The sequence below is a fragment of the Oncorhynchus gorbuscha genome, linkage group LG07 (assembly GCF_021184085.1).
Source record: "Oncorhynchus gorbuscha isolate QuinsamMale2020 ecotype Even-year linkage group LG07, OgorEven_v1.0, whole genome shotgun sequence".
In the NCBI taxonomy this organism is placed as follows: domain Eukaryota; kingdom Metazoa; phylum Chordata; class Actinopteri; order Salmoniformes; family Salmonidae; genus Oncorhynchus; species Oncorhynchus gorbuscha.
Window position 1 is genome coordinate 84,284,827 of NC_060179.1, and position 20,156 is coordinate 84,304,982.

General features: G+C 41.2%; 1 protein-coding gene across 1 annotated transcript; it reads right to left on the reverse strand.

Annotated features, from left to right (window-relative positions):
• On the reverse strand, positions 1–2,952 carry LOC124039389 (probable vesicular acetylcholine transporter-B). The gene has a single exon (XM_046355352.1). It carries the CDS (start codon positions 2,364–2,366, stop codon positions 774–776), a length of 1,593 nt encoding a protein of 530 aa, XP_046211308.1. The 5' UTR covers positions 2,367–2,952; the 3' UTR covers positions 1–773.
• Positions 2,953–20,156: the final 17,204 nt, after the last annotated feature.

Below are 20,156 nucleotides of genomic sequence, written 5' to 3' on the forward strand. Positions count from 1 at the left end.
ACATATGTTAATATGTCTACTCAGGATATAGGAAGTTGTTATTCAGCTATTACGGATACTTATGCTTTGACAATACACGCACACATCAGGCATACGCTCAAATATGCATAGGCACACATACAATTTAATAATTTACTATGTAAATATTCACATATGTACAAAACGCATTCCAATATAATACACTACATTTTCAGGAAAACACAACTTCAATGAAAAATACAGATGTCACAATTACGTTTCAAAATTAGACATGGAAAAGAAAAACCCCCAATTACAAAAATGTAAATGAAAATGATTGTCAATATGTCAACGAAATTATAAATGCAATCATTGGTTGACAAACCTAAAAAAACGAGTTATTTTTGTGATGCGTTGATAGTTTGGTCGTGTATTTATCATATCAATATAACACTTTACATACATTTATCTATGTACCTTTTCACAATACTCTGCAGTAGTTATGCGCACACAGTGACTCGTATTAGACCTTTTAGATTAGACGGCCAGAAGAAACATATTACATACATAGAAGACGTGTTACAGTCCAACTAAAATCCCCTTTGGAAACGGGTCACACCATCATGATTAGGTGATTTGGTATGTGTATATTGTACACCAGTAGCCCTACATTACAGAGTGAAGCGACTGTCTACCCAACTCTTTTGGCAGGTACTTAAACCCGAACGAAATGTGTACAAATTCTCGAACTCTCGGTAATGGATTCGGGGACGTTCTAAGTATTGCTACAGTATTCTATATGTAGTCTGAATATTCTAACTGTACTCTGGACCAGAGAATTCATCTACAGAGGCGAGTGTTTGTGCTCTAAACGGGTCGAACCCTCCATTCTCATCCACCATCACGGGCAAGCAGTCCCCAGCTGAACTATAGCCCTTCTTCTTGCCTCTCCGCTCCTCCATTTTCATGGTATCACACAGACCCTCGGGTTCATCATCGTCCACCAACAGGTTATCTCTCTCAGAGTAGGACGGTTTCATTTGGCACACGTTGCGGAGAAACAGAAGGGCCGGAGCGTACAGGACGTTGACGAGGCCCATGCCCAGGTTGAGTTGAACAAACCCATAGTTGTGCACTATATTTCCCGCCACGATAGGACCCATGGCATAGGCGACAGAATAGGAGATATCAGCTAAAGCGTAGACGCTGCCGTACACGGACACGTGACGCACGTCGACCAGAAAGGCAAGAGTTGGCAACAGGGCGGTGTCCACGAGAGCGATGCCGAAACATATGCCGCACAACGGGGCGATTAACTGGCCGAATGTTTTGCACGCTGGAATGGTGCACGAGCTGGCCCCGATAATGACCATACCTAAGGCTCCATAGAACCACTGCAGGTTGGGGTACTTAGCAGCCAGTTTCACGGTCATGTAGACACCCAGAACATGTGGGAAGAAAGCAGGCAGCCAACATAATCCCATTTCCCACTTAGTTGAATGCATGGTGCTCTCCATCCAGTTGGCTATAGTGGGCTCCAGAAAGGCCAGCGGGATATTACACACTGTCAGGGCACCTGCCACGACAGCTATGTAGGGGTCAACCATTAGTTTGTAGATGGGGGTACCCACCGGCATATTGTCTCTAGTCCTGTTCGAGAACGGCTTGATCACTGTCAAGAGCAGAATCCCGTCTATAAGGCAAACCACGGCGAGAACGATAAACGGTACTCTTTTACCTGCAAACTCGTACAGGATACCCCCAAAGGGTGGCGCTACCAGGCTCCCAAAAGAGATGAACGCCAGGGCGATACCGAGGGCTTTAGTTCTCTCCGATTCTTCGGTGTATTTGTCTGCTATCATGGCAATTCCTGAGGTGTCCGCGAAAGCTGAGCCAAGACCTTGTAAACTACGGGCGAAAAACAGCGTCGCGTAGTTCTCAGCAAAAGCAAATATACACGTAGAGAAGAACATGACGGTTAGTCCGATTAGGAGGGGGATATCGTATCCAACACGATCTATGAAAGTTCCTGACAACGGGTTGACTAAAAGCTGCAGGATAGCTTTCGATGCAAACAGTACTCCTATTTGAACATCTAAATTGTCCCTGTTGGTTTTAGCTTGGGCTGAGCTCATTGTGGTGTTGATTGAATAATTCTGATGTATACCTAGGTGGACGTGCTCTGCTTGCTCAAGCTCTAAATCGGCAAGGTAGTCGGGAATAATCGGGACTATAACCATATAGAGCATATTGTCTAGAAGGAGAGCCACGCAGACAATGACTAAAATAATCCGTCTTTGGTGGTCCGGGGCTTTCATTTTGTTGCCAAACTGTTTGGTTTTTTCTCCCATCTCGGACAGTTTTACAGCGGCTGATTTGGCCAGCCCGGAGGACCCCCCTGTATCCATGATGATCTGCTATTGTTGTTGTCAATACAAAACGGCAGTGTTGTTTTCTTCTCCTCTCTCGTCTCTGCGCTCTTATACAGAAATCTCAGCACTACAGATAATACTATCCTTGAACATTTACGTAGATGATTCTTGGTTCACTTACGCGGTGCGAAAGACAAAAGGGTAGCAGGCTTGGAACTTTCCTCCGTGTGATTTTCTGACAGCGCGCGATGCTGCGGGCTTCATCGGTGGTTGGTCTTGTTTCACCCCCGTTGCGCTCACATTAGGCGCTGTTTCATGGTCCGCAGTAGTGAAGTGGTGAAATATTTTTGTGCTCTTCTCTACACGGTGTAAAGACTTTAACCTCTAATACTCCATGTCAAGTTTCTATGGAAACGTTTTTAGAAGTTGTTTATGGAACTTGGGACCCTATATGTCCGATTCCAATGCTCATATCTCCTACTGTATCACCTGTAGCACGTTTGTGTTCCGTTCTGAGATCAGGAATGGCTTCGTTGCCATTGGTACTTACGCATTGACTTGCAGGTCTGTCGATATTTATTTTTTTGTTTATTTTTTTCCCCCCCTCTCTCTCAATTTCACCAAGGGCTGTGACGCATCACCAACTTGGCCCCAAGTGGATCCTTTGCCAGTTGCGTCCTTTATGCTAATTCAGGAAATTGCATTAGTGAGCGTCATCACGACTCCTCCATACACGAGCGCAGGAAAACCCTCCCAGCAGGACACACTGCTTAACCCTTGAGTTTCCTGAAGTACTTAAACGTATATTCTGTAACATTCCACATGTTTAGGTCTACATTGTAAAGCCTCATATCAATGATGGGAACGTGTCAATGTTTCTTTACAATTCTTTAATCACCATAGATTAATATACTGGCAGTATAGAGGATATCTGGAAAATAACTAATGTATGTCTAATTAGGCCTATGGGTATCGTTATTTCAAATCGAGAAGACTAACCTTAGTTTGTGGATTTGGCTTTGTTGAAAAAGTATTCATTGATCCAGTCACAGCAATCTTTCCAATATAACCTAAAACATCCTAAAAATAAATATTGATACCTGGAGCCATTTTTTTAAATGTAAAATATTTACTACCTGACGTATATACTTTATGTCCCATACAGGCAATCATAGCCTATTGTCCGCTTATATTATCATAATACAATAATATATAATATTGCCATATATTAATATATATGCCATTTAGCAGACGCTTTTATCCAAAGCGACTTACAGTCATGTGTGCATACATTCTACGTATGGGTGGTCCCGGGGATCGAACCCACTACCCTAGCGTTACAAGCGCCATGCTCTACCAACTGAGCTACATGAATGTAACAACTTAATACCGAACCTGTAAATAGCTGTACAGCGATGCTCCCCATCCAACCAGACAGAGCTTTGAGAGGATCTGCAGAGAAGAATGGGAGAAACTCCTCAAATAAAGGCTTGAATAGTTATGGAAATACGTTTTATATATATATATATATATATATATATATATATATATATATATATATATTTTTTTTTTTTTTTTCTTTTTATAAATGTGCAAAAAATATATTTAAAAAATATATATGTTTTCACTTTGTCATTATGGATTATTGTGTGTAGATTGATGAGGGAAAAAACACATATTTATAATTAATTTTAGAATAAGGTTGTAATGTAACAAAATGTGGAAAAAGGGAAGGGGTCTGAATACTTCCCGAATAAACAGTACATACAGTGCTTCACGGGTTCTTTCTTGTGTTTGGATAGTTTGTTACGTAGTTGCAGATGTACGCCTACTAGTTACACAACCTGGTCTCAGAGCTTTTCTTATTATTCGGTATGTAAATCCGAGACACTCCATTTAACACGATTATGTTTGGTATGGTGGTTCATAAGACAGATGGTTACTTAAGGAGAAGGAGGTTGGTTGTTCGGGGTGGATGGGAAGGCGTAGAATCCGAATGTCTAGCAACCCAAATGTTGGGAGTTCAAATCTCATCATGGACAACTTTAGCTAATTAGCAACTTTTCAACTGCTTGCTACTTTGCAACTAAACTACTTAGCATGTTAGCTAACGCTTCCCATAACCCTAAACTTAACCCGTCCCATAACCCTTTAACTTAACTCCTAAATTTAACCCTAACCTTAACCCCAAGCCCCTAGCCATGGTATATTTAGCAAATTCGTAACATGTAATAAAAATTGTAATTCGTAACATATCACACGAAATGGGTGATGGACATCCATAAATGTATACATACCATAAGAAACAAATCATATTTACGTACATAATAATATGTAATGCTCTGAGACCAGGTTGAGTTACAGAGAAATGTATCGTGTATCGTGTCATTTAATTCAAATGAAGCCCTGTCTCATCGTTACCCTCCATGCAACGTATCTTGTGCTTGCTCTGGGATGATAGTGGCTTTGGCGCCCGGATGAGCGTTTCAGCACCACTGCGGAGTGAACAGCTCCCTGCCAGTGAGCAGCCAGACGGGCTCCGCATTTGGACCTGTAAAGTGATCAATTCAGTAGCATATTTCTCTACACAGCGTCAAATGAAGTATCATTTAAAACGCACCCGAATTAAACGACTTAACCTACACTAACTGACAGTTATTTTGTTTGAATTCTCAGGTTAAACGATTTATTATCCCACGCCAGGTCAGGAAATCCCAGAGTGTTACGTCATTCACGCACACAAAGCGAGTATTTTTCTCTGCCATAGAGCGTTGAGATTTCATAGTAACTAAATAGCCTGTTTCTGAAGGGAGCAGGCTTCCGGAGTAGGCACTTAGTTACTATACACATATACAAGACAATGGTGCAATCTAGTGGTCACTAAAAAGACTACAGTTCTATTATGTCTCATGTACAGGAGGTAAGCCTGGATGTGATTGTAGGACACTCTTTAGCACTCGTACCCGATTGTGTCATGGTGCAGCCATTGGTAATGGACGAGAGTTTCAGTCCCAGAACGGAGTAGACAGCTCCCGGCAATATTTCAAACAGGTGGGTTAGATGCTCCGCAGTTAACTCTTTTGATCAAACATCTTTTAGAGGTCTTTATAAATGCAATTGTTATTGACAATCGTCTTTTTTCAGTAACTTTCCAGAACTTTCCAGAAATCCTGGATGGAGAATTCGGTATTTTATGCTTTTTCCGTCCTGATTCCAGGAATCTAACAACCAGGATTTCTGGAAAACTTGGGATTTTTGATGTTGTTGAAAATCACCAAAATCATTCAGCCATATTATAGCAGTCTCAACTGTTCCTAGTGTGCCTGTGGCGTAGTCTTATCATCTGTGTCCACTAGATGGCGCTACACACGTGGTGATAGTACCCAGGCCTGATTGATAGGATGCTAAATCAAGGATATTACCATGCTATCAATAATCGTGTTAACATGACTATTATTAATCCATTCAAAACCACTCACTGTTGTTAACATAAATATTTAACCCATGAATCATAAAAACAAACATATGTCTTAGTCAAATTTGCAGGTTTTCTGAAAATCCTGTTTGGAAGTTTCCAGATTTCCCTTCCGATTCCAAGAATCTTTCAACCAAGATTTCTAGAAAACCTGGGAATTTTAGGGAAAGTTCCAGAATTTTGCAACCCAACACACTGTAAAGAAAACATTTTAAACCAACTCAAATCAAATCAAATGTTATTTGTCACATACACATGGTTAGCAGATGTTAATGCGAGTGTAGCGAAATGCTTGTGCAAGATGCAGTAGATGAATAAAGAGGATCGTTTTCATCCCAAATGGCACCCTATTCACTACAGAGTGCACTACTTATGACCAGGACCCATAGGGCTCAGGATGACAGACACCATGCCGCACCTTTCTGAGGGTTGAGTCCCAAATTATACCTTATTCACTACAGAGTGCACTACTTATGACCAGGACCCATAGGGCTCAGGATGACAGACACCATGCCGCACCTTTCTGAGGGTTGAGTCCCAAATTATACCTTATTCACTACAGAGTGCACTACTTATGACCAGGACCCATAGGGCTCAGGATGACAGACACCATGCCGCACCTTTCTGAGGTTTGGGTCCCAAATGGCACCCTATTCACTATACAAAGCACTACTTTTGACCAGAGCCCTATGGGCACCCCAATGGACCCTGATCGAAGTAGAGCACTATGTAGGGAATAAAAGTGTCTACTACATAGGGATAGAGTGCTATTTGAGACTCAGACCCAGATGGTAATGTTGCCAAGTGTGAACATGTGAAAACTGTCCTCCTTATTCATTTAGAAAGTGCACGGGCAATGTGCCCTAGCCCGCCACTCCCGTTAATGAAAAAATATGTTTTTCTAGGGTGCCACTAATGCTCTTATTTTGTGACAAGGCTGTTACTGTAGGCTATGCTATCGTCTCCTGGAGGGAGAGCATTCTGTGAGAACACACTGAGTCAGTCAGGGTAATCCCCTGTGAGAACACACTGAGTCAGTCAGGGTATTCCCCTGTGAGAACACACTGAGTCAGTCAGGGTATTCCCCTGTGAGAACACACTGAGTCAGTCAGGGTAATCCCCTGTGAGAACACACTGAGTCAGTCAGGGTATTCCCCTGTGAGAACACACTGAGTCAGTCAGGGTATTCCCCTGTGAGAACACACTGAGTCAGTCAGGGTAATCCCCTGTGAGAACACACTGAGTCAGTCAGGGTAATCCCCTGTGAGAACACACTGAGTCATTCAGGGTATTCCCCTGTGAGAACACACTGAGTCAGTCAGGGTATTCCCCAGTGAGAACACACTGAGTCATTCAGGGTATTCCCCTGTGAGAACACACTGAGTCAGTCAGGGTAACACACCCTCAGGGTGAGAACACACTGAGTCAGTCAGGGTATTCCCCTGTGAGAACACACTGAGTCATTCAGGGTATTCCCCTGTGAGAACACACTGAGTCAGTCAGGGTATTCCCCTGTGAGAACACACTGAGTCATTCAGGGTAATCCCCTGTGAGAACACACTGAGTCAGTCAGGGTATTCCCCTGTGAGAACACACTGAGTCATTCAGGGTATTCCCCTGTGAGAACACACTGAGTCAGTCAGGGTATTCCCCTGTGAGAACACACTGAGTCAGTCAGGGTATTCCCCTGTGAGAACACACTGAGTCAGTCAGGGTATTCCCTGTGAGAACACACTGAGTCAGTCAGGGTGAGAACACACTGAGTCAGTCAGGGTATTCCCCTGTGAGAACACACTGAGTCAGTCAGGGTATTCCCCTGTGAGAACACACTGAGTCAGTCAGGGTATTCCCCTGTGAGAACACACTGAGTCAGTCAGGGTATTCCCCTGTGAGAACACACTGAGTCAGTCAGGGTATTCCCCTGTGAGAACACACTGAGTCAGTCAGGGTATTCCCCTGTGAGAACACACTGAGTCAGTCAGGGTATTCCCCTGTGAGAACACACTGAGTCAGTCAGGGTATTCCCCTGTGAGAACACACTGAGTCAGTCAGGGTATTCCCCTGTGAGAACACACTGAGTCAGTCAGGGTATTCCCCTGTGAGAACACACTGAGTCAGTCAGGGTATTCCCCTGTGAGAACACACTGAGTCAGTCAGGGTATTCCCCTGTGAGAACTGTCATCCCCAGTGTTACATGTGTTCTCAGGGCTGAGATGTGGTGACTGAGTGACAGTGGCCTGGCTGGTGTGGGATTAAGATTAGGATCCCTTTATTCCTCAATTGTACACAAGGTCCAACTGAGCTTTAATATAATATATAATAATATAATAATATAATATATGCCATTTAGCGGACGCTTTTATCCAAAGCGACTTACAGTCATGTGTGCATACATTCTACGTATGGGTGGTCCCGGGAATCGAACCCACTACCCTGGCGTTACAAGCGCCATGCTCTACCAACTGAGCTACTTTCACTTCCGCTTCATCCCAATCCCTCCGAAAGACACACATACATATCAAATCCAATTTTATTTGTCACAATGCGCCGAATACAACAGGTGTGGAATTTATCGGGAAAGGCTTACTTACAAGCCCGTAACCAACAATGCATTTTTAAGAAAATAGAGTTATTTACAAAATAAACGCAAGTAAAAAAATAAAATAATATAAAAATATTGATAAAATAACAACAACGATGCTATTTACAGGGGGCACCGGTACAGAGTCAATGTGGAGGCTATATACAGGGGTACCAGTACAGAGTCAATGTGGAGGCTATATACAGGGGTACCGGTACCGAGTCAATGTGGAGGCTATATACAGGGGGTACCGGTACCGAGTCAATGTGGAGGCTATATACAGGGTATTACGGTACAGAGTCAATGTGGAGGCTATATACAGGGGGTACCGGTACCGGTGTGTGTGTGTGTGTGTGTGCGTGTGTGTGTGTGTGTGTGCGTGCGTGCGTGCGTGCGTGCGCGTGTGTGTGTGTGTGCGTGCGTGTGTGTGTGTGTGTGTGCGTGCGTCTTGTGTGTCTGTGTGTGTGTGTGTGTCTTGTGTGTGCGTGCGTGCGTGTGTGTGTGTGTGTGCGTGCGTCTTGTGTGTCTGTGTGAGAGAGAGAGATAGTGGTTTAATGAATTAGAGCAGGAGACTCTCTAAAATCCTAGTGACGCAAATATGACCTAATCCAGATTATACTCCATCCTTAATCTGCAAAAAAAAAAGTATATCTTAAAAAAGGTTATTGAGTCACTTCTTTAACACAGGTTTTGTTTGTGTATATATTGCTGAATGATTCCATGTAAAAGTTAGTTTATATATATTATAAACAGAAGTACAATAGTGTTTTTCACCTGCAATATCAGTTCTGTATACTCACAGACATTATTTTAACAGTTTTAGAAATGTTCAGAGTGTTTTCTATTCTAATGCCACCAATTATATGCATATCCTAGCTTCTGGGCCTGAGTAACAGGCAGTTTACTTTGGGCACATTATTTATCCAAACTTCTGAACACTGCCCCCTAGCCCTAAGAGGTTTCAAAGTTAGTGCAATTATAAACTGATGTACAATGCTGTGGTAATGCAGTGTAGCCTACCACAGGGTGGATTTCAATCAAACCATTAAAATCAGCTGTAGTCAGACACACGTGAGTCCCCAAATATGATTGTCTTCCTCAATAGTGTGCAGCGAATTCTACTAGATTAAAAGCCTAAAATTAGTATGACATGCTAGCATTTTAAAGAATACTAAACATTAGAAATTTCACAACCTATAAATTTCACAACCTATAAAGCTTATTATTATTACTTATTTCGCATATCCAAAAATGGTAATTATTCAGAACGTCGGTACGGGACACGGCCGTTATCTCTGTGTGGATCAGGGCGTAATTCAAATGAAGGCCTATTCCTGACTCACCATTCACTAGTGAGTGCACTAGGGTGCCATTTGGGATACACCCCTACGACAACACAACTGTACTGAAAGACTTTCAGCAATCTGTCTCCTGTCACTGTGAACCCAGTTGAAACTGAGCACCGGGATGTTTGTTCTACGTACATCCTAGACACATCCTCGACACATCCGAGACACACATCTTAGAGACATCCTAGACACATCCTAGAGACACATCTTAGAGACACATCCTAGAGATGCATACTAGACACATCCTAGAGACATCCTAGAGACATCCTAGACACATCCTAGACACATCCTAGAGACATCCTAGACACATCCTAGAGACATCCTAGAGACATCCTAGACACATCCTAGAGACATCCTAGACACATCCTAGAGACACATCCTAGAGACACATCCTAGAGACACATCCTAGAGACACATCCTAGAGACATCCTAGACACATCCTAGACACATCTTAGACACATCCTAGACACATCTTAGACACATCCTAGAGACACATCCTAGAGACACATCCTAGAGACATCCTAGACACATCTTAGACACATCCTAGAGACATCCTAGAGACACATCCTAGAGACACATCCTAGAGACATCCTAGACACATCCTAGAGACATCCTAGACACATCCTAGAGACACATCTTAGACACATCCTAGAGACACATCCTAGACACATCCTAGAGACACATCCTAGAGACACATCCTAGAGACATACTAGACACATCTTAGACACATCCTAGAGACATCCTAGACACATCCTAGAGACACATCCTAAAGACACATCCTAGAGACACATCCTAGAGACACATCCTAGACACATCCTAGAGACACATCCTAGAGACACATCCTAGAGACACATCTTAGAGACATCCTAGAGACACATCCTAGACACATCCTAGAGACACATCCTAGAGACATCCTAGAGACACATCCTAGAGACATCCTAGAGACATCCTAGAGACACATCCTAGAGACACATCCTAGAGACACATCCTAGAAACATCCTAGAGACATCCTAGACACATCCTAGAGACATATCCTAGAGACATCCTAGAGACATCCTAGACACATACTAGACACATCATAGACACATCCTAGAGACACATCATAGAGACACATCCTAGAGACACATCCTAGAGACACATCCTAGACACATCCTAGAGACACATCCTAGAGACATCCTAGAGACACATCCTAAAGACACATCCTAGAGACATCCTAGAGACACATCCTAGACACATCCTAGACACATCCTAGAGACATCCTAGACACATCCTAGAGACATCCTAGACACATCCTAGAGACACATCCTAGAGACACATCCTAGACACATCCTAGAGACACATCCTAGAGACATCCTAGAGACACATCCTAAAGACACATCCTAGAGACATCCTAGAGACACATCCTAGACACATCCTAGACACATCCTAGAGACACATCATAGAGACACATCCTAGAGACACATCCTAGAGACACATCCTAGACACATCCTAGAGACACATCCTAGAGACATCCTAGAGACACATCCTAAAGACACATCCTAGAGACATCCTAGAGACACATCCTAGACACATCCTAGACACATCCTAGAGACATCCTAGACACATCCTAGAGACATCCTAGACACATCCTAGAGACACATCCTAGAGACACATCCTAGAGACACATCCTAGAGACATCCTAGACACATCCTAGACACATCTTAGACACATCCTAGACACATCTTAGACACATCCTAGAGACACATCCTAGAGACACATCCTAGAGACATCCTAGACACATCTTAGACACATCCTAGAGACATCCTAGAGACACATCCTAGAGACACATCCTAGAGACATCCTAGACACATCCTAGAGACATCCTAGACACATCCTAGAGACACATCTTAGACACATCCTAGAGACACATCCTAGAGACACATCCTAGAGACATACTAGACACATCTTAGACACATCCTAGAGACATCCTAGACACATCCTAGAGACACATCCTAAAGACACATCCTAGAGACACATCCTAGAGACACATCCTAGACACATCCTAGAGACACATCCTAGAGACACATCCTAGAGACACATCTTAGAGACATCCTAGAGACACATCCTAGACACATCCTAGAGACACATCCTAGAGACATCCTAGAGACACATCCTAGAGACATCCTAGAGACATCCTAGAGACACATCCTAGAGACACATCCTAGAAACATCCTAGAGACATCCTAGACACATCCTAGAGACATATCCTAGAGACATCCTAGAGACATCCTAGACACATACTAGACACATCATAGACACATCCTAGAGACACATCATAGAGACACATCCTAGAGACACATCCTAGAGACACATCCTAGACACATCCTAGAGACACATCCTAGAGACATCCTAGAGACACATCCTAAAGACACATCCTAGAGACATCCTAGAGACACATCCTAGACACATCCTAGACACATCCTAGAGACACATCCTAGAGACATCCTAGACACATACTAGAGACACATCCTAGAGACATCCTAGAGACACATCCTAGAGACATACTAGACACATCCTAGAGACATCCTAGACACATCCTAGACACATCCTAGAGACATCCTAGAGACATCCTAGAGACACATCCTAGACACATCCTAGAGACATCCTCGAGACACATCTTAGAGACACATCCTAGACACATCCTAGAGACACATCCTAGAGACACATCCTAGATACATCCTAGACACATACTAGAGACACATCCTAGAGACATCCTAGAGACACATCCTAGAGACATCCTAGACACATCCTAGAGACATCCTAGAGACACATCCTAGAGACATCCTAGAGACACATCCTAGAGACATCCTAGACACATCCTAGAGACACATCCTAGAGACACATCCTAGACACATCCTAGAGACACATCCTAGACACATCCTAGAGACACATCCTAGAGACATCCTAGAGACACATCCAAACACATCCTAGACTACTAAGTTATAAAAAGGACTACTGAGTTATAAATAGGACTACTGGGTTATAAATAGGACTACTGAGTTATAAATAGGACTACTGGGTTATAAATAGGACTACTGAGTTATAAATAGGACTACTGGGTTATAAATAGGACTACTGAGTTATAAATAGGACTACTGGGTTATAAATAGGACTACTGGGTTATAAATAGGACTACTGGGTTATAAATAGGACTACTGGGTTATAAATAGGACTACTGGGTTATAAATAGGACTACTGAGTTATAAATAGGACTACTGGGTTATAAATAGGACTACTGAGTTATAAATAGGACTACTGGGTTATAAATAGGACTACTGGGTTATAAATAGGACTACTGGGTTATAAATAGGACTACTGGGTTATAAATAGGACTACTGAGTTATAAATAGGACTACTGGGTTATAAATAGGACTACTGAGTTATAAATAGGACTACTGGGTTATAAATAGGACTACTGAGTTATAAATAGGACTACTGGGTTATAAATAGGACTACTGGGTTATAAATAGGACTACTGAGTTATGAATAGGACTACTGGGTTATAAATAGGACTACTGTATATGTGTTGACCAAGGTCTTATGCACGCCAGCTGTACCATATATATGCAATGCACATAATGGGAATCTGCTGCCATCGAGGACCTCGAACACGTCTCTGTATAAAGCCCCTTTTAAAATGTTCACATTTTCTATTGGTTTATGAGTCCGTTATATATGTATATTATATTTAATCTAAATTAAATACCAGATATTAATCCATGTGCTATTTGTTATCTGTCTGTCTGTGTGTGTGTGTGTGTTCTGTTGTAGTAATTATTTTGACCCCATTGAGTTGACAACTGGTCCTCTTTGACCCCATTGAGTTGACAGCGGGTCCTCTTTGACCCCATTGAGTTGACAGCGGGTCCTCTTTGACCCCATTGAGTTGACAGCTGGTCCTCTTTGACCCCATTGAGTTGACAGCGGGTCCTCTTTGACCCCATTGAGTTGACAGCGGGTCCTCTTTGACCCCATTGAGTTGACAGCGGGTCCTCTTTGACCCCATTGAGTTGACAGCGGGTCCTCTTTGACCCCATTGAGTTGACAGCTGGTCCTCTTTGACCCCATTGAGTTGACAGCTGGTCGTCTTTGACCCCATTGAGTTGACAGCTGGTCCTCTTTGACCCCATTGAGTTGCAGAGGGTTCCAACTCACCAGAATAAACAAGTCAAGCAGTCATCTGGTTGTAGAATGTACCATGTGTATGTGTGGCTCAGCGGGTGATAATCTAGCTCTGATATTGCCAAGGTTTACCTCTAAAGTACTGTACGTGTCTGCTAAGAGGCAGGTCTTATCATCTAACTATAGTGCTATGTGAAATGTTCCATTCAATGTGAAGACTCAAAATAACACTCTATTTCCTTGTATAGTGCGTTTCTTTTGACCAAAACCCCTATAGGCTCTGACAAGTGCTGGGTGCATTGCACAAAATGCATTTGCATTTGACCAGAGCCCATACAGACCCTTCTGGCCTCTGAGTTTAGTCAGTGCACAGTGAATAGGGCCTGCTAATGGACTTAGACGAGTAGTCCACACCTCAGCCAGTAGACTGTTCTGTATTTAGTCTGACAGTGTTTTGCGTTAACTTCCCTGCTCACAATTTAAGGTCTGTTTCCAAGAAGTGCCTGTTAATCCGCCTGATTTAAACCCCACCTCAGCAAGCCCTAGCATGACAAGCCCTAGCATGACAATCCCTAGCATGACAAGCCCTAGCCTGACAAGCCCTAGCATGACAAGCCCTAGCATGACTCCAGGTACATGTAGCACAGCACAGTTAGGTAGATGTGTGGAATGCCCTAGCATGACAAGCCCTAGCATGACTCCAGGTACATGTAGCACAGCACAGTTAGGTAGATGTGTGGATTGCCCTAGCATGACAAGCCCTAGCATGACAAGACAGGTACATATCAGTATGTAGTTATAACAGTATGTAGTTATAACAGTATGTAGTTATAACAGTGTGTAGTTATGTGTAGTTATAACAGTATGTAGTTATAACAGTATGTAGTTATACCAGTATGTAGTTATAACAGTATGTAGTAATAACAGTATGTAGTTATGTGTAGTTATAACAGTATGTAGTTATAACAGTGTGTAGTTATGTGTAGTTATAACAGTATGTAGTTATAACAGTATGTAGTTATAACAGTATGTAGTTATAACAGTGTGTAGTTATAACAGTATGTAGTTATAACAGTATGTAGTTATAACAGTATGTAGTTATAACAGTATGTAGTTATAACAGTGTGTAGTTATGTGTAGTTATAACAGTATGTAGTTATAACAGTATGTAGTTATAACAGTATGTAGTTATAACAGTGTGTAGTTATAACAGTATGTAGTTATATCAGTATGTAGTTATAACAGTATGTAGTTATAACAGTGTGTAGTTATAACAGTATGTAGTTATGTGTAGTTATAACAGTATGTAGTTATAACAGTATGTAGTTATGTGTAGTTATAACAGTATGTAGTTATAACAGTATGTAGTTATAACAGTATGTAGTTATAACAGTGTGTAGTTATAACAGTATGTAGTTATAACAGTATGTAGTTATGTGTAGTTATAACAGTATGTAGTTATAACAATATCTAGTTATAACAGTATGTAGTTATAACAGTATGTAGTTATAACAGTATGTAGTTATATGTAGTTATAACAGTATGTAGTTATAACAGTATGTAGTTATAACAGTATGTAGTTATAACTGTATGTAGTTATAACAGTGTGTAGTTATAACAGTATGTAGTAATAACAGTATGTAGTTATGTGTAGTTATAACAGTATGTAGTTATAACAGTATGTAGTTATAACAGTATGTAGTTATAACAGTGTGTAGTTATGTGTAGTTATAACAGTATGTAGTTATAACAGTGTGTAGTTATAACAGTATGTAGTTATGTGTAGTTATAACAGTGTGTAGTTATAACAATATGTAGTTATAACAGTATGTAGTTATAACAGTATGTAGTTATAACAGTATGTAGTTATAACAGTGTGTAGTTATAACAGTATGTAGTTATGTGTAGTTATAACAGTGTGTAGTTATAACAATATGTAGTTATAACAGTATGTAGTTATAACAGTGTGTAGTTATGTGTAGTTATAACAGTATGTAGTTATAACAGTGTGTAGTTATAACAGTATGTAGTTATGTGTAGTTATAACAGTGTGTAGTTATAACAATATGTAGTTATAACAGTATGTAGTTATAACAGTATGTAGTTATAACAGTATGTAGTTATAACAGTATGTAGTTATAACAATATGTAGTTATAACAGTATGTAGTTATGTGTAGTTATAACAGTATGTAGTTATAACAGTATGTAGTTATGTGTAGTTATAACAGTATGTAGTTATAAAAGTATGTAGTTATAACAGTATGTAGTTATGTGTAGTTATAACAGTATGTAGTTATAACAGTATGTAGTTATAACAATATGTAGTTATAACAGTATGTAGTTATAACAGTATGTAGTTATAACAGTATGTTGTTATAACAGTATGTAGTTATAACAGTGTGTAGTTATAACAGTATGTAGTTATAACAGTATGTAGTTATAACAGTATGTAGTTATAACAGTATGTAGTTATGTGTAGTTATAACAGTATGTAGTTATAACAGTATGTAGTTGTAACCATATGTAGTTGTGTGTAGTTATGTAGTTGTAACAAGGTATTGACTAAGAAGTGGCATGCTAAAAGGGTGATTTCATAGTACTGACCTATAAATTACATATTTGTTTCTTTGGGATTCTTTAAAAAGCTCCACTAGGCTCCTTTGGGTACCAGTTACCATTATGCACCAGGGAACAGATGTAGGATCTTAATTTGACCAGTTTCTCACAGCAGGAAAATAACACTGCAGCAACTGGAAATGTGAATTCATGTGTGGATTATAATAAATTGACATGTTTGGAGGGGTTGATACAGGAGGGAGGGGAGGGGTTGATTTTTAATTAGGGCAAATGAAGGGCAAATGAAGGGCAAATGAAGGGCAAATGAAGGGCAAATGAAGGGCAAATGAAGGGCAAATGAAGTCTGACATTTTAAAGTGGAACATACAAACTTTAGAAGCCTTTTTACACCTTGAATACACTCAAAGTTTGCATTTATTTTGTGTGTGTGTGGCGTCAATATGCGTGTGTGTGTGTGTGTGTGTGTGTGGGGGGGGGGGGTGTACAGTACCAGCCAAAAGTTTGGACACACCTACTCTGTCAAGGGTTTTTATTTATTTTTTACTGTTTTCTACATTGTAGAATAATAGTGAAGACTTCAAAAGTATGAAATAACACATATGGAATCATGTAGACAAATCTAAATCTATTTTATATTTGAGATTCTTCAATGTAGCCACCCTTTGCCTTGATTACAGCTTTGCACACTCACACTGCTGGAAACTACAACTCCCTACTACATCAAACAGTTCTGACTGGGTCTGATTTATCTCCAGAGAAACTGCACATCGAACTCACAGAAACAAATGAACAAAATGGAATTACAATTATTGTCTCATCGTTGCCAGTGATCAGGCCTAACTTACTGATGGTGTTGGAGTTGTGCGCAGCCACGTAGTCGTGGGTGAACAGGGAGTACAGGAGGGGACTAAGCACGCACCCCTGAGGGGCCCCTGTGTTGAGGATCAGCATGGTGGGTGTGTTGTTGCGTACCCTCACCACCTGGGGATGGCCCGTCAGGATATCCAGGATCCAGTTGCAGAGGGAGGTGTTTAGTCCCAGGGTCCTTAGCTTAGTGATGAGCTTTGAGGACACTATGGTGTTGAACACGAAGCTGTAATCAATGAACCGCATTCGCACATAGGTGTTCCTTTTGTCCAAGTGGAAAAAGTGGAAAAGAGACCGTGTCATCTTTGGATCTGTTGGGGCGGTATGAGAATTGAAGTGGGTCCAGTGTGTCTGGGATGATGGTTTTGATGTGAGCCATGACCAGCCTTTCAAAGCATTTCATGTGAGTGCTACAGGGCGATAGACAGGTTACCTTGGTGTTGTTGAGCACACAGATTATGGTGGTCTGCTTGAAACATGTAGGTATTACAGACTGGGTCAGGGAGAGGTTGAAAATGTCAGTGACACTTGCCAGCTGGTCAGCACATGCTCTGAGTACACATCCTGGTAATCTGCCTGGCCCTGCGTCTATGTGAATTTTAACCTGTTTAAAAGTCGGCATTATAATATTTTTTATTCTGTACAGGCTTCCTTCTTTTCACTCTGTCATTTAGGTTAGTATTGTGGAATAACGACAATGTTGTTGATCCATCCTTAGTTTTCTCCTATCAAAGCCATTAAACTCTGTAACTGTTTTAAAGTCACCATTGTCCTCATGGTGAAATCCCTGAGCGGTTTCCTTCCTCTCTGGCAACTGAGTTAGGAAGGACTCCTGTATCTTTGTGGTGACTGGGTGTATTGATACACCATCCACAGTTTAATCATTTACCATGCTTATTTCTCTCCATCTACCAATCGGTGCCCTTTGTAAGTCATTGGAAAACCTCCCTGGTCTTTGTGGCTGAATCTGTGTTTGAATTTCACTGCTTGGCTGAGGGACCTTAGAGATAGTGTATGTGTATGTGTGGGGTACAGAGATGAGAGTCCATGAAATTTATTATGTGACTTTTGAGTATAATTTAAGCCCTTAACTTACTGTATTTAGGCTTACCTTAACAAAGGGGTTGAATACTTATTGACTCAAGACATTTAATGTTTTATGAATTTAACATCATTTCATCTTTGACATTATGGGGTATTGTATGTAGGCCAGTGACACAAAAAGAAAAATATATTTAATCAATTTTAAATTCCGGCTGTAACACAACAAAATGTAGAAAAAGTCCAAGTGTGTAAATACTTTCTGAAGGCAGCAACCACTTCTGTATTGAGCGCGTCACTGGTACTTCCTGTTTGAGTTGTTTTTCTTGTGACCAGGAATTTAGTAGGGTCATTTGGGACACATATTGTATGACGTTCCAGCTCATCTGTTGAGTAGATTACGCTGCAGCTATCGACCACGCAACTACGCTACACAATCAAACTAAAGCGTTAAAGGTCTGGGGAGCATGTGTGTGGCTGTATTAAAAAATAATAATAATAATTTTGAGATGAATTAAATCCGTTTTTTGATTTATCCGGATTATTACTAGCTAATCTAGTTGGCATTCTGTCATTACCACCAGGCATGCTCTCAACTAAATGAATCTCAGAACTGTATTTTGTATGCCAGAAGTTGCCCAATTTGTATAACAAGGTACAATAATGTTATTGTTGTCCTGTTAATCATTTGGACATAATGCTCGGATAATGTGGATAATGCTAAAAATGCTAAACAAATGAATAATTCTAGGACAATGTAAATGCAAAAAAAACTGCAAGGAACAGATGGTTGACTTAATGTATTAAAAGATAGTCACGCTTGATTTATTTCCCCACGGAACGGAATCAATCTGTCAACCAGCAACATCCTGCAACGTCCGTGTGGAGTCAGTATACTTTCTCAGAGTACTTTGAGCGCTTCCTTTTCATTGGTCAACAGGTTTCCCTGAACCTGCCACACTAACATACAGGCGAGTTGGGAGAAAGCCCCCCCCCCCCCCAAGAGGAAAGCTCTTGTCTATTTGCAGCCTGTGTCTCAAATGGGAACCCTTTCCCCTTTATAGTGCACCACTCGTCAAAAGTAGTGCACTATAAAGGGCACAGCTTGCCATTTGTGACACAAACCTGATGACTGGATGAAGTGGCTCTGACATGCCCTGGTGCTATGCCACACAGGGCTGCTGTGACAGGGACTTAAGAGCTGCAGTAGTCCACTCAACTCCCATAGTTTATTTCAAGGCCAGAAGACTCCGTGTTGAGCAGCTCAGACGACACAGTGACAGGCGCTAGGCCATTACACCACCGTGTTGATGTCTGTCTGACCTGCTTACTTAGCCTTACATCACCTGGCACCAGAACACATTATTGTGAGTAGAAAAGAAACCCGTCCAAACCGAGAGACACAATATTGTCAACTACTGCCATAGCGTAGATGTACTGTATTTTACATAAGGTCAAACTTTTATGACTGTCAGTCGCTTTGGACATGTTATTTATTATTAAATATTAGAACAAAAACACCTTCAATAACTCCAAACATTATTATTATTAGTAGGTTTAATCTAGCTCGGTTCTTCAACTGAAGTGAGCCATTTACTCCAGAATACATAGGGGTAACTTGTGTAACACATTGTAAGACTAAGTACCTTGACTTAATCCCTGTTGCTCTTTCGGGGAGCATTGGTCATTCACAAACTTCCTCCGTGAGTGGTTTTCTCCATTTCCTTCAAGGATGGTCATGCTTCTCCACACTAAAGTACTTAGAGAATACTTC

Coding starts and splice junctions, on each gene's coding strand:
- LOC124039389 (XM_046355352.1), bottom strand. CDS start 2,366: ATGGATACAGGGGGGTCCTCCGGGCTGGCCAAATCAGCCGCTGTAAAA.